At 39.6% G+C, this 15,674-nt stretch overlaps 1 protein-coding gene across 1 annotated transcript in view; it reads right to left on the reverse strand.

The window, feature by feature from the left end:
• Positions 1–15,674, reverse strand: part of LOC115506399 — a 124,031-nt gene that overhangs the window by 17,200 nt on the left and 91,157 nt on the right. Inside the window, exons 11-13 of the mRNA XM_032591939.1 lie at positions 14,868–15,044; positions 11,877–12,089; positions 105–282 (exon numbers count right to left, since the gene is read on the reverse strand). Coding sequence (XP_032447830.1) covers positions 105–282; positions 11,877–12,089; positions 14,868–15,044 — 568 coding nt within the window. The remainder of the gene's footprint in view (positions 1–104; positions 283–11,876; positions 12,090–14,867; positions 15,045–15,674) is intronic.

The raw sequence follows: 15,674 nt of genomic DNA on the forward strand, positions 1-15,674 counted from the left end.
AAGGCTAATTAGCAGAGATCTGCTTAGTAAAAATGTGATGAAATTATCAGACACGAAACTATCACAAAGCAAACCAAAATGGAAACATTTCAAAGTAAACGTACATTTGACGACGTGTGGATAGAAGAAAACATTCCCATTCTTGGTATAAATAACTGGTTTTGCCTGTCCGTCTGACTCAAGTCCAACAAATAACCCCGGGCTTTTCGTAGATTCCAGGCTTACAGATGCATTTTCCAAGTTCTTCTTAATTTTAAAATGACAGTCAGTATCTCCTGTACCCTGTGATCAATATAACATGATTTCATGAATGTAAGCAAATACCAAAGGGCAGAATTTAAAACCAGTCATTTGACAAGAATATAATTTGCTTCATTTTCCAACCTCGGGATGAATACAGAACCTTTCGCATATCCTGAGCTATGCACCTCACCTTGTTCCATAGATCCAGAAATGAGACCGTGTGTTTGGCTGAGGCAAGGGCGTATGCCCTAGACAAAAGGCTCCAAGTAACCAAGGAGCTTCAATGAAGGAGAGTGCATTGTATGCTGTGTTTCATTTCAGAGTTACTAAACTATTGGTAAACAGAGAGTACTAAGATGTGAAACTTTCCTTCTGAAAAATACTCTAAGATAATGAAAAAAAGGGCTATTCTCACCGTAAGTCCATTTACACCTAAACATAAACCAATTTTCTGTGCTATTCCACATTTTCTGAATTGAGTTTTTACCAGTAAACAGAGTTCACATAAATTACTCAAAGACTGCATGGCAAAACATTCAAGAATTAGGTGCTTAGGCATAATCTACATACCCTTCAGATCATCAAAATCATCTCTCACCTTTTTAAAGGCACGTATCATGTCCTATTAGAAAATATTTCACCTTTTTCACCATTTAGTGCTTTAAAAAGTTTTCTTATAAGATTTAGGAGTTCTAGAAAATAAGTTTTGTGAAAATGAATCAAAACTTGTAATGCAACTATTTTATTTGTAAACGATAACTGTATTCTGATCTCTACCTTCAAATGTGAACTTCTTTTAGATGAGAAACAAGTTGCCTGTGGTCTATTTCTCTCTCACAATATAAATATGGCTTAAGCAACTTCTGTCTTCTGTTCTTGTTATGGGTACAATAAAATTCTGGCTTTGATTTGTTCATAGCCAAGTAGAGCACATGACCACACATACAAATAATAATAATAATAATAATAATAATGGTAATGATAATAATAATAATAATAATAAATGTATAAGGGCCAACAGGATAGAGATGGACTCCTTGGGTGTAGGGAGAAGAAAAGGAACTAAACTGAGGAGAATCAGGAAGGGATTCCTAGAAAAGGTGAAGCCGAGTTAAGTGTCAAATAAGAACTAAGCTAAGTGGAGGAAAGTGAGGGGTGGTAGGTAGTGGATTTCAGGCGCAGGGCAACATGAACAAAGCTAAGAGGCCAAAAGCAGTATGGTGTATAGATGAACAACTTCTTGATGTTCTCGAGCAAGAGAGAGGAAGGTGAATTCAGAAAGTAGTATCAGCTTGTATGCAACATAGAAAGTCGAGCCTGATCTCAGACTGTGGCAGCCACTGAGGAGTGATACGGGCACATCTCAAATTATCCTCAGGAAATTTCTTTAATGCCCCTTTAATGACTCTCTAATACTCATTATCTACCCAATAAGTTACATCACGCTCTGCAGTTTTCTAGCAATGATAAACAGAATCTCAATTCTCTCCTGCTCTTCAAGTACACACCCCTGGAGGTCCCTTTTATTATCTTTTAGAATAGACTTTTTAAAAAATGTTTATCTATTTTGGGGAGAGAGTGAGTGGCGTAGGGGCAGAGAGAGAGAAGGGGACAAAGGATCTGAAGTGGCTCCACGCTGAAAGCAGCAAGCCCAAAGCAGGACTTGAACTCATGAACCACGGGATCATGACCTGAGCCAAGGTCTGATGTTTAACTGACTAAGCCACCCAGGCTCCCCTTTAGAATAGACTTTATATTTTAAAACAGTTTTAGATTTACAGAAAAAATTGAGAGACAGTACAGAGCTCCCCATATATCTAAATCTACTTTTTCCTATTAACATATTGCATTACTAGGACACATTTCTTATAATTAATGAACCAATGCTGATACATTATTAAGTAACACTTCACTGATATTTCCTTAATTTTTAACTAATATCCTTTTTCTGTCCAGAATCCCACCCAGGATACATTTATATTTGGTCACCATGTCTCTAGACTCCTTTTTTGCTGTGGGAGTTTCTTATATTTTCCTTGTTTTTGATGACTTTGACAGCTTTGAGGAATACTGTTCAGGTATTTTGTAGGATGCCTCACTATTGGAATACGTCCGATGTCTTCCTCATGTTTAGACTAGAGTTTTGAGATACTGGGAAGAAGACCACAGGAAAAGGTGCCATTTTCATCACATCAAATCAAGGGTGCAAATTTCCAACGTGAGTTATCTCTGTTGAGGTTGACCTTGATCACATGGCTAGGTGTTGGTCAGGTTTTCTACTGCAAAGTCACTGTTTTTACACCTGCTCCCCACCCCCCCACCACCGCCCTTCCCATACTCTATTCTTTGGGAGGAAGTCACTGTGTGCAGCCCGTACTTAAGGGAAAGAATTGTGCTTCACCTCCTTGCAGGCAGAGTATTTTATGTAACTTATCTGGAATTCTACATAAGAGATTTGTCTCTTTCCCTCATTTATTTATTTATTAAATCATTTATGTATATTATTATGGGCTCATAATATTTATTTTATACTCTAGGATATAATCCCACACTACTTTGTTTCTCAAACTGTTCCAGCTTTGGCCATTGAGATCTTTCAGTTCTTCATAAGTGAAGTGTCTCTTAAAGTGTCTCTGAAAGTGTGTGTGTGTGTGTGTGTGTGTGTGTATGTGCGTGTGTGCTTGTGTGTATGTGTGTTGGCTGATCTCAGGGTTCATGAGTTCGAGCCCCAATTCCAGTAAAAACATGAGCCCCGCTTCAGGTGAGCCCTGATTCTCTTTCTCCCTGCCCCTTGCTCACTTGCATTCTCTCCCCCTCTGTCTCTCACACACAATAAATAAATAAATAAATAAATAAATAAATAAATAAATAATTCTGTTTAGACACATGAAAAGATGTTCAACATCACCCATCATCAGAGAAATACAAATCAAAACCACATTGAGATACCACCTCACACCTATCAGAATGGCTAAAATTAACAACTCAGGAAACAAAATACGTTGATGAGGATGTGGAAAAAGGGCAAACACTTTTTCACAGTTGGTGGGAATGCAAACTGGTGCAGCCACTCTGGAAAACAGTATGGAGGTTCCTCAAAAAACTAAAAATAGAGGGGCGCCTGGGTGGCGCAGTCGGTTAAGCGTCCGACTTCAGCCAGGTCACGATCTCGCGGTCCGTGAGTTCGAGCCCCGCGTCAGGCTCTGGGCTGATGGCTCAGAGCCTGGAGCCTATTTCAGATTCTGTGTCTCCCTCTCTCTCTGCCCCTCCCCCGTTCATGCTCTGTCTCTCTCTGTCCCAAAAATAAATAAACGTTGAAAAAAAAAAATTAAAAAAAAAAAACAACTAAAAATAGAACTACCCTACGACCCAGCAAGTGCACTACTAGGTATTTATTCAAAAGACACAAAAATGCTAATTCACAGGGGCACACAGGCCCCAATGTTTATAGCAGCACTAGCGACAATAGCCAAATTATGGAAAAAGCCCAAATGCCCATCAACTGACGAACAGATAAAGAAGATGTAGTAGAAATTTGTAGAAATTTGTAGAAATCAAAAAGAATGAAACCTTGCCATTTGCAACCATGTATGGAACTAGAGTGTGTTATGCTAAGCGAAATAAGTCAGAGAAAAACAGGTATCATATAATTGCACTCATATGTGGAATGTAAGAAACAAAACAGATGACCATACGAGAAGGGAAAGGAAAAATAAGATAAAAACAGATGGGGAGGCAAACCATAAGAGACTCCTAAATACAGAGAACAAACTGAGGGTTGCTGGAGGGGAAGTGGGTGCAGGGGTGGGCTAAATGGGTGACGGGCATTAAGAAGGACACTCGTTGCAATGAGCAGGGGGTGTTAAATGTAAGTGATGAATCACTAAATTCTATTCCTGAAAGCATTACTACACTATCTGTTAACTAACTTGGATTTAAATTTTAAAAATAAATAAATAAATAATCTCATTAGAGTGAGCAGGAAAAAAAAAAAAATCTCTGTTTTATCCCTAACCCAAATACAAACGGATTAATGGAATGCAGATAGGAAATAAAAGAAACTATGTGGGTTCTGGATGCAAAAGGGTCCTGTTGTATTTTGTGTGTCTTCCTACATATCCACAACATATACCAATGGGACAAAGTCTTGTTAGAGTGTTGATGCTCTGACCGCCGCTGCAACAGCATGTGATGTGCCTTTGCCTCTATCTGGTTTCTTTCTAGAAGGACACTTCCTACTCATCACCCCCAAGTGATATTTTAACTTCTTATTCATTACTGAGCACCTACCAAATGTCAAACCTTGTTGAAGAGTTTGGGGTATTTTAATAAACGAAGCAAATAAGAATCTCTTCCTTATGGTGCCCACATTCTACAAATTAATATACATTCTATACATTGTACTATTATTAATGGTTCTCATCAGCTTTCTCTTTTCCAGGATGACTCACTCAACAATTTATTCTTGTCTTAAAGTCTGTTGCTTGTGAGGGGAAGAAAATCTTTGTTGCTGTCCTCAAGCCCCTCTGCGTATTCTTGAAATCTCTTTCATGCTATAAACATCAAAACTAATGCATAGACTATGGTCTATAATAAACAGCAAAATGTAAGATCGTTTTCTGGAAAATTCAAACAAAATAGCTAATCTTACAATTTTAATAAAATTCTTCAAAAATTTTTTGATTAAGTAAAAACAACTTTAATTCCCAGTTTCCAGTTCTGCATGTAAGAAGCTTAGAAGTTACTACTCTGTCTTAACAAATAAAAAGCTAAACAGATTGAAAAATCACCAACTCCTTTTAGAACCGTCAGAGGAGTGAGGATACAGGTAATTGCTGCCCCCAAGAGTAGAGAGACAGACAGGCAAATACAGGGAGTCACAGCTTACCAGAGCAAAGACTCAAAAGCAGGAACTAATGAGGAAACCATGCCTGGGTAGGAAAACTTGAACTATAATTGATGAATTGCTCCATTGAGCCTCAGTGAGGACAAGTCTCAGAGTTAAAACTCCAAGGAATTCCAGTCAGAAACAGGCCCCTGTACTTTGTGACTTTATCTCCAAGATGTCAACCAGGGTCCTACAGTGAATATCAAAGAACTCCCTTGTGATTCTGGCAGGGGGAGGGAAAAACGAACCATTTTTAAATACACACACCACTTTGTTCTTCTTAACAAGAACTGCCCACAGGAAAAAAACAATTATAGCCTCAACTTTTGGGGTGTTATCAGACCCTTAAAGACCTGGGGAAAGGGAAATATCCAACTTCCGCCCACTCTACCTATCCCAGAACTGAGAAGCACTTGTTAAGTTCATATTCTAGGGACATAGGCTCACTAAAATCACATGATCTATTATCATCTACATAAAAGTCTTTTACTGAATTTTATACTTTTCAATCCACTGCTCTAGCATCGTGTACCCAGCCCAGCCCATTTGTACACCTATACCACTTCTTAAAAATATGAATTATCTTTAACTTTGTAGTTATGTACATCTAAAGGAAAGAGGCAAAATTAAATAAATTTGCCATGAGAGAATCTGTCCCAGTTTCTGCAAACGAAATTCTTGCCCATGAACAAGGATCCTCCTAGTGTGGGTGTATCCATGTGTGTACGTGCCTTTTGTTTGTATCCTGTTTAGTTTATTTTTCCTCCAACTCTTAACATCTCTTTTTCCTTTACACTGATTCTAGGTGATGAATTCCACCCATGTTTTGAGGCTTGTTTTCTTCTCTGTTTCTTTATTTTTTTAATATTTACTTTTAAGAGAGAGAGAGAGAGAGAGAGAGAGAGCGCGCGCGCGCGCGTGAGCAGGGGAGGGGCAGAGAGACAGGGAGACACAGAATCGGAAGCAGGCTACAGGCTCTGGGCTGTCAGCACAGAGCCCGATGCGGGGCTCGAACTCACAAACCATGAGATCCTGACCTAAGCCGAGATAGGATGCTTAACGGACTGAGCCAGCCAGGCGCCCCTGAGGCTTGTTTTCTTCTTTAAATTAATAGCATTACAAATGTCCCTAGTGAAATGCATGTTTGTTGCTAACTTGAATCTTCACCACATCAGGTGATTTATTCCTACACCATAAAAATTTCATAGTAACAGAAACATTTATTATAGAATCAGCAGCATACTTGATGATAAGTATGTCTGCCTATGAGAAATGTTTTCAGGGGTGCCTGGGTGGCTCAGTCGGTTGAGCTTCCAACCCTGGATTTTGGCTCAGGTCCTGATCCCAGGATCGTGGGATCCACCCTTGTGTTAGGCTCTGCACTGAACATGCAGCCTGCTTAAGATTCTCTCTGACCCTCTATGCCCCCCCCACCTCTCTCTCTAAAATAAAAGAAAAAAAAGAAATGTTCTCAAATATACAATGGCAGATACATTGGAAACATTAATGCTCTTATTCAATTCCATTTATACAATGAACATTTGTTGACTAGGACCGAGGCACTATTAGGTTTTTAAGGTATAATATGAGTATGTGTTACCATTTACCTTTGAGTTCATTTTAAGCCCCTTTAGAGGCTGTGAGCATGCCTTACAACAGCCTCTAAATACATGCAAAGGAGAATAATTAAGATGATTATTACCATTCTGTTTTCAAGAGTAATGTCATTGCAGCCTAATGATTTCTGGTCAGATACAGTAAAAGTGAAAAATAATATGCCTGATTCTTATGCATTAATACAGTACCTTATGAGCAAAAAAGCTATCCATTTTGACTAAAAAGATCTATTTACCAAAATTTTAGATGAAGAATTTTAGTCAGACAACCACATCAGTGAGTCACTAAATAAGTTATAAAGAGAACACTATGATGGGAACAGCAGAAAGTAAAATACAAATGCTGAAAGTTCTGGGGAGGCTCTTCTCCACAAAAGTTCCAAAGTAAAGTTTAAACATCAATGTTGTTTAAGTGGTAAACACATAGGGGCGCCTGGGTGGCTCAGTCGGTTGGGCGTCCGACTTTGGCTCAGGTCACGATCTCGCGGTATGTGAGTTCGAGCCCCGCGTCGGGCTCTGTGCTGACAGCTCAGAGCCTGGAGCCTGTTTCCGATTCTGTGTCTCCCTCTGTCTCTGACCCTCCCCCGTTCATGCTCTGTCTCTCTCTGTCCCAAAAATAAAAAACGTTGAAAAAAAAAATTTAAAAAGGGGCGCCTGGGTGGCTCAGTCGGTTAGGCGGTCGACCTTGGCTCAGGTCACGATCTCGCGGTATGTGAGTTCGAGCCCCGCGTCGGGCTCTGTGCTGACAGCTCAGAGCCTGGAGCCCGTTTCCGATTCTGTGTCTCCCTCTCTCTCTGACCCTCCCCCGTTCATGCTCTGTCTCTCTCTGTCTCAAAAATAAAGAAATGTTAAAAAAAATTTTTTTTAAATAAATAAATAAATAAATAAATGGTAAACACCATCACATAGTAACCTGAGTTCTCCAACCTTCAGTTGTTTACATGAGGCTGGTATACACAAAACAAATAGACACGTGGGGTCCACAGGAGGAGCCCTCACTAACCTTGGTGTCCCCTGACAGTGTTGGTGGGGGGAGACCATAGCCAAGGGGCCAATCCCAATGAGAAGCTAGAATAGGATTGATCTAGACTGTGCCTGATGGATAAAAGACTTAAATTTAGAATAGAAACTCTTCAATCCTGGCCAATCTTTTAGTAACTACCTAAAGGGAGTGATTCATTCATTTACATAGATCAGTGTGGGGTAAGACCTACTATTGTTGTTTTCTTATCTTATTATTTGTCTTGCTATATGAGTTTAGGGGTAAAAGGATGTCATTACAAATATAAGACAGTTAGTCCAGCCTCTGCTACACAAATGACACTCAAAAATATTAGTCTTTCTCCTTTCTGCTTTCTTTGCTGATCCTGTTACAATTATCAGGAAGTTCACCCTTGGCAAGAATAGTGGCACATTTTTCTAGAATTTACATAGCATTCAGGAGCCTGTGGCTTCATGGAAAGTCTCTTTAAAATTTCAAACCTTTTGGGGCACTTGGGTGGCTCGGTCGGTTAAGCATCCAACTTCGGCTCAGGTCATGATCTTGCAGTCTGTGAGTTCAAGCCCCGCATCAGGCTCTGTGCTGACAGCTCGGAACCTGGAGCCTGTTTCAGATTCTGTGTCTCCCTCTCTCTCTGCCCCTCCCTCACTCATGCTCTGTCTCTCTTGCTCTCAAAAATAAATAAAACATTTAAAAAATTTCTTTTTAATTTCAAATCTTTTAACAATAACTTTCCAATGCAATAATTTTTCCAAGAATAAGCTTGAAATTTCTAACAGGAACACCAGGAAGGTAAAGACCTCTACCACATGTTTGAGCTTTGATTTTAGGAGGCAAGTGAACAAAAGTAACAGATCTATAAGTTTGTCATAGGTTAGGAAGACTCCAAAATCTTACCTTAACTGGAGATTTTTACCGATGTTTTAAAAAAAGAAAATAGTAACGAGATTTCCTCTGCAGCCTTCAAGGGTTACACACACCTCACCCTTTGTGTGCTAGCAGTGGTTGGGGAGCCGTGTTTGAGATTGAGCTGGTACACACTGGGAGGGCCATGCTCGTGTTTTAAACATTGGAATACTTCCATTTGAGATGGTAACTAGCTGTGGTCTGAGCCCCTAGTTCCTCCTGGTGCGCTGGCTGTTCCAGCAGGAGACAGCCTCTGGAGGTCCTGGCCCACTGCTGGGATTGGGGGCAGGGGGCAGGGACTAGAGCCTAGAAGAAGAGACGGCACCCTGAGCAGGGACTAGAGCCTAGCAAAACAGATGGCACCCCGCGCAGAGACTAGATCCTAGCAGAAGGGACGGCACCCTGATAACACGGCCAGCAGTGCCTCACCCCCATCGTGGACCCCCAAGGCTCCTTTGCTCCCTGCTCTTCCTTCCAGACCCCCTCCCCCTTACTAGTTTCTTTTCCATCTACCTCCTGCTTCACAGGCATGTGTGGTCTCACAGGAACATGACCTAGGAGGAAGGTCCTTAAACCTCCGGTCAAATGACATGCAATCAAGGTATCATTCCCAAAACGCCTAGAGAATCTCTGTGTTATGCTCTACTATGGCCCGAATTTCTTCTTTTAATGTTCTAAATATCAAATTCCACGTAATCAAACCAATTATGTTCCTTCACCTTTGTCAATATATCTCACTGGGTTCCCCACTTTGGCTCTGTCCAAGCCAAACAAAACAAATGCCTCTGTTTTTTTCAAGTTAGGAAAGATCTTTAAGAAGAAGGGATACTTGGATTTGAAACCCGAACACATGATTGCCTGCCTCAGTTCTAAAGTACGTAGGAAATTCTGAACTTAGCTTTTTATCCTGAGAAGTCTATCAGGAAGGGAAAAGAAAGCACAGGCTGAAAGGACACAATTTTAGATTCACTCACTCACCTAAGCTGTCAATAAGATGGGTTCTAGGAAAATTGCTAAAGAAGGAAACTTTATTTTTGCGTTGGGAACCACTTCCCCTCTATGTATATGGACCCTGTTCTCCTCATGGGAGTCATTCCAGCTCTCCCATCTTGGTATCATGAATCCTCCCAAAAAAGGGGGGGGGCTTAGAAGGTAACCTGACCTAGACTGATTCTTGGCTCTGACACCAGCTGCTGGGCTCTGGGAAAGTTGTGTGGCCAGGCTCACATTCAGCTTCTTCATCGGAAGAATGAGCATGCCAACAGTTTCTCTGTGACAGAATACTTCTACATATTAATCTGCAAGTTTCCGCCCGTCTGCCTGTGCTCACCAAATTCTTTCAACTGAATACCCAGGACTTCTTCCAGTTCCCTCAGCCTCATCACATAGAGATGAGTCACTCAGCACAAACAAGAAGAACAAGAAGAAAACAACAGTAAGTACTTAGTGTAGGGCAGAAAGATTCAAGATTCTGCTACACTCTTGCAGAGGAAATGTGCTCACGTGCAGGGACAAGAGAAGCAGCATACTGGGAAAGAGGGGGAAGAGACAGGGCTCACACAGACTGGAGAGGGAGGAATGGGAGAACCATGAAAACCACCATCCAACTTGAGTATGACACAACAGCTAATTGGAAGGTGACTGACAGATGAGCTATCCCCTCGGTTGATATCTAGAGAAGACACAAATTTCCAATGTTGGTTCATCTACTTTAAAGTGACATTTATCTTTGCCACCACAAACTCCCCAGAAATTTAAAAACACACATACCCCAAAACATGTGTCATGCAGTGATACATATCTGTCTCATGGTTCTGAACACTCCCATGAGCCCCCAAAGCAAAGACTCGTATACTTTGTGGACGCTGGTGATACGAAAGGAAAGCTACCTCCTGATGTTCCTCCAGTAGGATGACTGAGCATTAGATGAAATCATACTCTCAGTCTGGCCATAGTAGTAATGTTACCTGTTTCGGTTTCTTTTTTTTTTTAAGTTAATTTATATATTTTGAAAGACAGAGAGAGAGCGCACATGCACAAGTGGAGGAGGGGCACAGAGAAAAGGAGAGAGAATCCCAAGAAGGCTCTGCATTGTCAATACAGAGCCCAACGTACGGCTCAAACCCACGAACCATGAGGTCATGACCTGAGTCTAAATCAAGAGTCAGACACTCAACCAAATGAGCCACCCAGGTGCCCCAAAAGTAACGTTACCCGTTTTTAATCTTAATTGGTTCACTTACCAGTTTGCCATAGCATGGCACCATGGATTCTTCTGTGAAATTTCACAGTGTTCTTGTGAGTCAATCAAGGACACTAATTAAATATGTGCATGCATGTGCTTTTCTCTTTGCACTCTGAACACCACTGCAGCTCACCAGACACAGACTTGCCAGTCTGCAGCAGAGACAGGGGCCCACACAATGATGAATAGTCTAAGCCTTCCTCCTTCTCACCCCCAGAAGCTCATGCAAACACTACCATATAACTGATGCCATACTGGTAAGGAGAAAAGGGACAGGAAGCACCCCTGGGTTTATCTTAAAGATACAATTTAAACTAAATTGTTTCAAAAAAGAACAGAGGAACAAAGCATTAGCAGTCAAGTTAAATGTGTAATCTTACATGACCCTCAACCCATAGAAGAATTATGATATATGAAAGGTGTTATGTTAGTTGCCTTCTATGTCCCCTCCTAAGTCAGGATGTTAAAGAAGATCCCCTAATATTTAGACTTTAAAATTACTTCCTTACTCAAAGTGCAGGGTTTCCACTGGTGGAAATTCAGGCACCAAAAGAAGCAGTAGGGAAATATTGTTGAGCTGGGACTTTCTGGAGCCTTGGTTCTCAATGTATGGTTTATAGACCAACATCATCAACAACAGCTGAGAGCTTATTAGAAACACAGACACACAGGTCCCACCACAGTTTATCTGAATTAGAATGTGCTTTACGATACAATTCCCAGGTGATTTGTGTGCACATTACATTTCAGAAGCAATGTCTAAAGGGTCAGACAGAATCCCTCTCTAATCATATAAAGCATGTGGCTGCCCTCCCAACTTTTCAATAAGTCAAGAGGACCACCATATATAACATCCAATTTCTAAAACGTTTATGGGTTAAAGCTAAAAAAACAAAATACTCAGAAAGAGCCATTCTCATATCTATCATTGGCAAACGTATTAAACATTCGCTGAGAAAAATACAAGCATATGCTTACTGTTCCATCACACTGGCCATCCTTAATCCTCAGATACATCCCTGCATTTTTCACACTTTCAAACATGCAAATACCAGAGCTGATTTTATGCACTTTCCAGTAGGATTTCTCAGACTGGCTTCCCACTCCAGTGCAGCTCCCATCAGGCTGGAGACACAGGGCTTGGCACAGACTCGTAGCAAGTAGAACCACAGCACTGTTCAGGAACACGCCCTTCAGGATGACATACAGAACAGAAGGCAGTAAATAACAAGCTCATGTTTTGCTAAAAGAAGATGGCAAGAGAGCCCATTCTTTTACAGAAGTTATAGTGATCAGAATCTTACCAGAAACTTGTTGGCTAAAAATGAGCAAAATAAGGAATAATTTAACTACTATGCAAAACTATACAAAATTAAGGGAGGTTCTCTGACTGGCTCATTATAATATACAACTATTATTATTCATTGAGAATAAAGGATCAGTATTTAATGCCACAGAGATTTAAAAAAGATAAAAAACCACAAATACTTCTCTTAAGAAATTTATAATCAATATAAACAAATAATTATAATATTAATACAAAGCAGAATAAAAACAGTGTACTACAAGTGTACCTGAATTATAGGATGCACCTTATTAGGTGCATATTAGGTCAATGTACATATGTAGGAATGAATGAATAAAAAGAGATATCAAATACAACTAAAGTATTTTTAAGTAATCCTAGGCAACCAATAACTTAAGAAGATGTAAAAAAATCTTGCAAGTTTATTAGAATACACTAATACTGTGCAGAAATAGATAAAATACATAAACACACAAGTCACTGAAGACAAAATACAAATGGCAAATAAACATTAAAAAAAAAAGGCAGTTCACCCTAGCTTATTACTCTAAAAATTGTCAAAAGTTTTTTTAAAGACCATACTCAACACCAAGTTCAACAAGATGGATCCTCTCCTACACTGCAAAAGGAATTGGGTAGTAAAGAAATTAAGGAAAAAAAGAAACAAACAAAAACAGACTCTTAAATACAGAGAACAAACCAGTGGTTGCCAGAGGAGTGGGGGATGGGAGAATGGGTGAAATAGATAAAGGGAATTAAAAGCACACTTTCTCTGATGAGCACTGAGAAATGTATAGAATTGTTGAATCATTATATTGCACACCTGAAACTCATGTAACACTGTATGTTAATTATATTTCAATTAAAAAAGAGAAAGAAATTAACTTTGCTCACACAGGTCTGGCCTTTGCCTTTGGATTCTGAAAGGTAATTTCTAAACCTTTGGATTGTTATGCTTGATAGGAGTTTTTTGTTTGCTTGATGGTCTTGAACCAGTCACATAGTAAAAATCTGAATTAGGGTGGCAGTTTTGAGTCACAAGATGTCAGCTGACCTCCTCTGAGGCTGGAGACTGAGATCAGCAACATGGACTCTTTGTCTGATTGAACCCCAATCAAGACTGCACACCAAGGCTCATGGGAGCTTTCTGAATGGCAGTACTCCACGCATATTGTCACATATCAATGCTGAGAAACAAATGCTGTCCTCACTCTATAGGGACAGGACAACTAGAAGTTGCACCATTTGGTACTTTCTATGTGTCTCTTCCCTTAGATGATTTTAACCTGTATCCTTTTTCTGTAATAAACCATAACCATGAGTGTGACAACTTCCAGTGAGTTCTGAGCTATTTTACTAAATTATCAAAACTTGATAGTGGTCTCAAGGACCCTGGAACTCTGAAGTGTGTGTCAGATGTGAGGGTAGTCATATGAGCTGTCCCCTTTTAACTTCACAGTTGGTTTAATGTTCACAGGATTTAAAATTAGTACATTTCTGGAAAGAAAGCTGGCAGTATGTTCCCATAGTCTTAAAGGCTTCATATTCTGACCCTTAAATTCAATTTCAAATCATTTAAGCTAAGCAAATAACCAAATATGTCAAAGTATGTCAAAGTATATTTTGCAGTAACATATGCAGAGGTGGTAAAATGAAGAGATTAAGATTAAACACCCAGGGGCATGTGGATGGCTCAGACAGTTAAGTGCCCAATTCTTGGTTTTGGTCAGGTCATGATCTTACCATTCAAGGGTTTGAGCCCCACATCAAACTCTGCACTGAGAGTGGGAGCTGCATGGGATTCTCTCTCTCTCTGCCCTTTTCCTGTTTTCTCACTCTCTCTCTCTCTCTCTCAAAAATAAATAAACTTAGAAAAATTAAAAATCCAATGAGAGAGAGAGATTGATACATAAACAAACATATACATATACCTTATGTTTGGGTATAAAAATCATGTTGTTTTGGGAAAAATAATATTGTCATGAAGTGTTTATTATATAGTAAGCATAAAAAGTTTTGAAGACAAATTGACTTTGATTTGAATCACGATCCACCATTTATCCACTAGTTATGCTACGCTAGTCAGATTTTAACTTCTCAGAAAATCTTTTCTTCTATTTAAAATACAAATAATAGTATCTGTCACTATTTTTAGGATGATTAAATATAATTTTGTATGCGGTAAAGCTCTCAGTAAAGTGCTTGGCACAAAACAGGCAAAATGGTAGGTATTGTTTTATTATGAGAACAATATTTTTAAGATAAACTCAGAAGCACATACTATAAAGAAAGAAGCATAAAATGATCACACATATACAACACTCAAAGAGTGTAAATGTTCTAATTGTTAGAAAAGTTAAATATATACATTTGATTCCCAAATGTAAGAGTCTCTAAATTTGTACTAAGAATTCCCACATTTGTGGTTTTCACCTACAAATTCAATTGAATAAAGGATGTCACTCCTATCAGTTCCAGTGCTGCTAAAGCTATGATCCCTATTGCCTTCCACAGTCTGGGTAAACAGAATGGCAATAGGCATCAATGCCACCTAGTGGGAAAGAGATCTGATTACTCCATTCTGACTCCAGAGCTTTCCTCAATAGAGCGAAATAAAGTAGGTATTTAGCAATATAAACTTTAATGACTTTCCACCATTTTACCTTGACAAAAACCACAAATTCTTTTGAAAGGTCTGCGTAGCCTGCTGATGATTCAGCAGCTATTTTGCCATGACGATCAAAAATAACCGTTTGACCAGGAACCAATGCTGACTCAAGAAGTGCACAACGGTTGGGCTGATAAAGCACTCGCAGCTCAGTGCAGGCTCCACCACTAGCCTAAAAGAAAAAGAAACAAACAAGCAAGCAAACTCTGAATTAGCAATAGAAAACAATTAAATTTGAAATGTTTGCACATTCTATGTATGTACAGGTCTATTCCCCTCTACAGACTCCTCATATTATCTATCACGTGCTTTTGTCATTTAATTGTTTTGATTTTCCAGGCTGATTTCCAGGGTCTTATTCCAAGAACTTTCTGTTGATTTCTCAGAACTCATGGAAGAGTACCAGGTAACAACAAAAAAAACTTCAGCAGCAGGAGAATTTAATGAGTTACTGTATTCTGTTGTTTATTTTTCATTTCTTCATTTGTGTTCTCCTAACTCAAGACTCTTTTGGACCAAAAGCTGAAATTAACGGGCACGCATTATTAGGTTTTGTTTACAAAAAAATTAAGCAAATCGAGGAGGTTATGCTACAGGGAAACATTCCTGGCTCAAACTACTATTTGAGATTTTACCCCATTTCCCCTCAGTGCCTTGGGGAGGCATTGGGCCTGAAAAGGAAGGACACATGGGTGTCCTTGAAAGGCTTGGCCCATGGCACTCACTAAAGCTACCAAACTCAGCAAAGTGCTCTTGTGTAAGTATGGTAGGTAAGCAACAGGGCTATTCATCTCCAAGAAGC

Source organism: Lynx canadensis, chromosome F2 (genome assembly GCF_007474595.2).
Source record: "Lynx canadensis isolate LIC74 chromosome F2, mLynCan4.pri.v2, whole genome shotgun sequence".
NCBI classification, from domain to species: Eukaryota; Metazoa; Chordata; class Mammalia; order Carnivora; family Felidae; genus Lynx; species Lynx canadensis.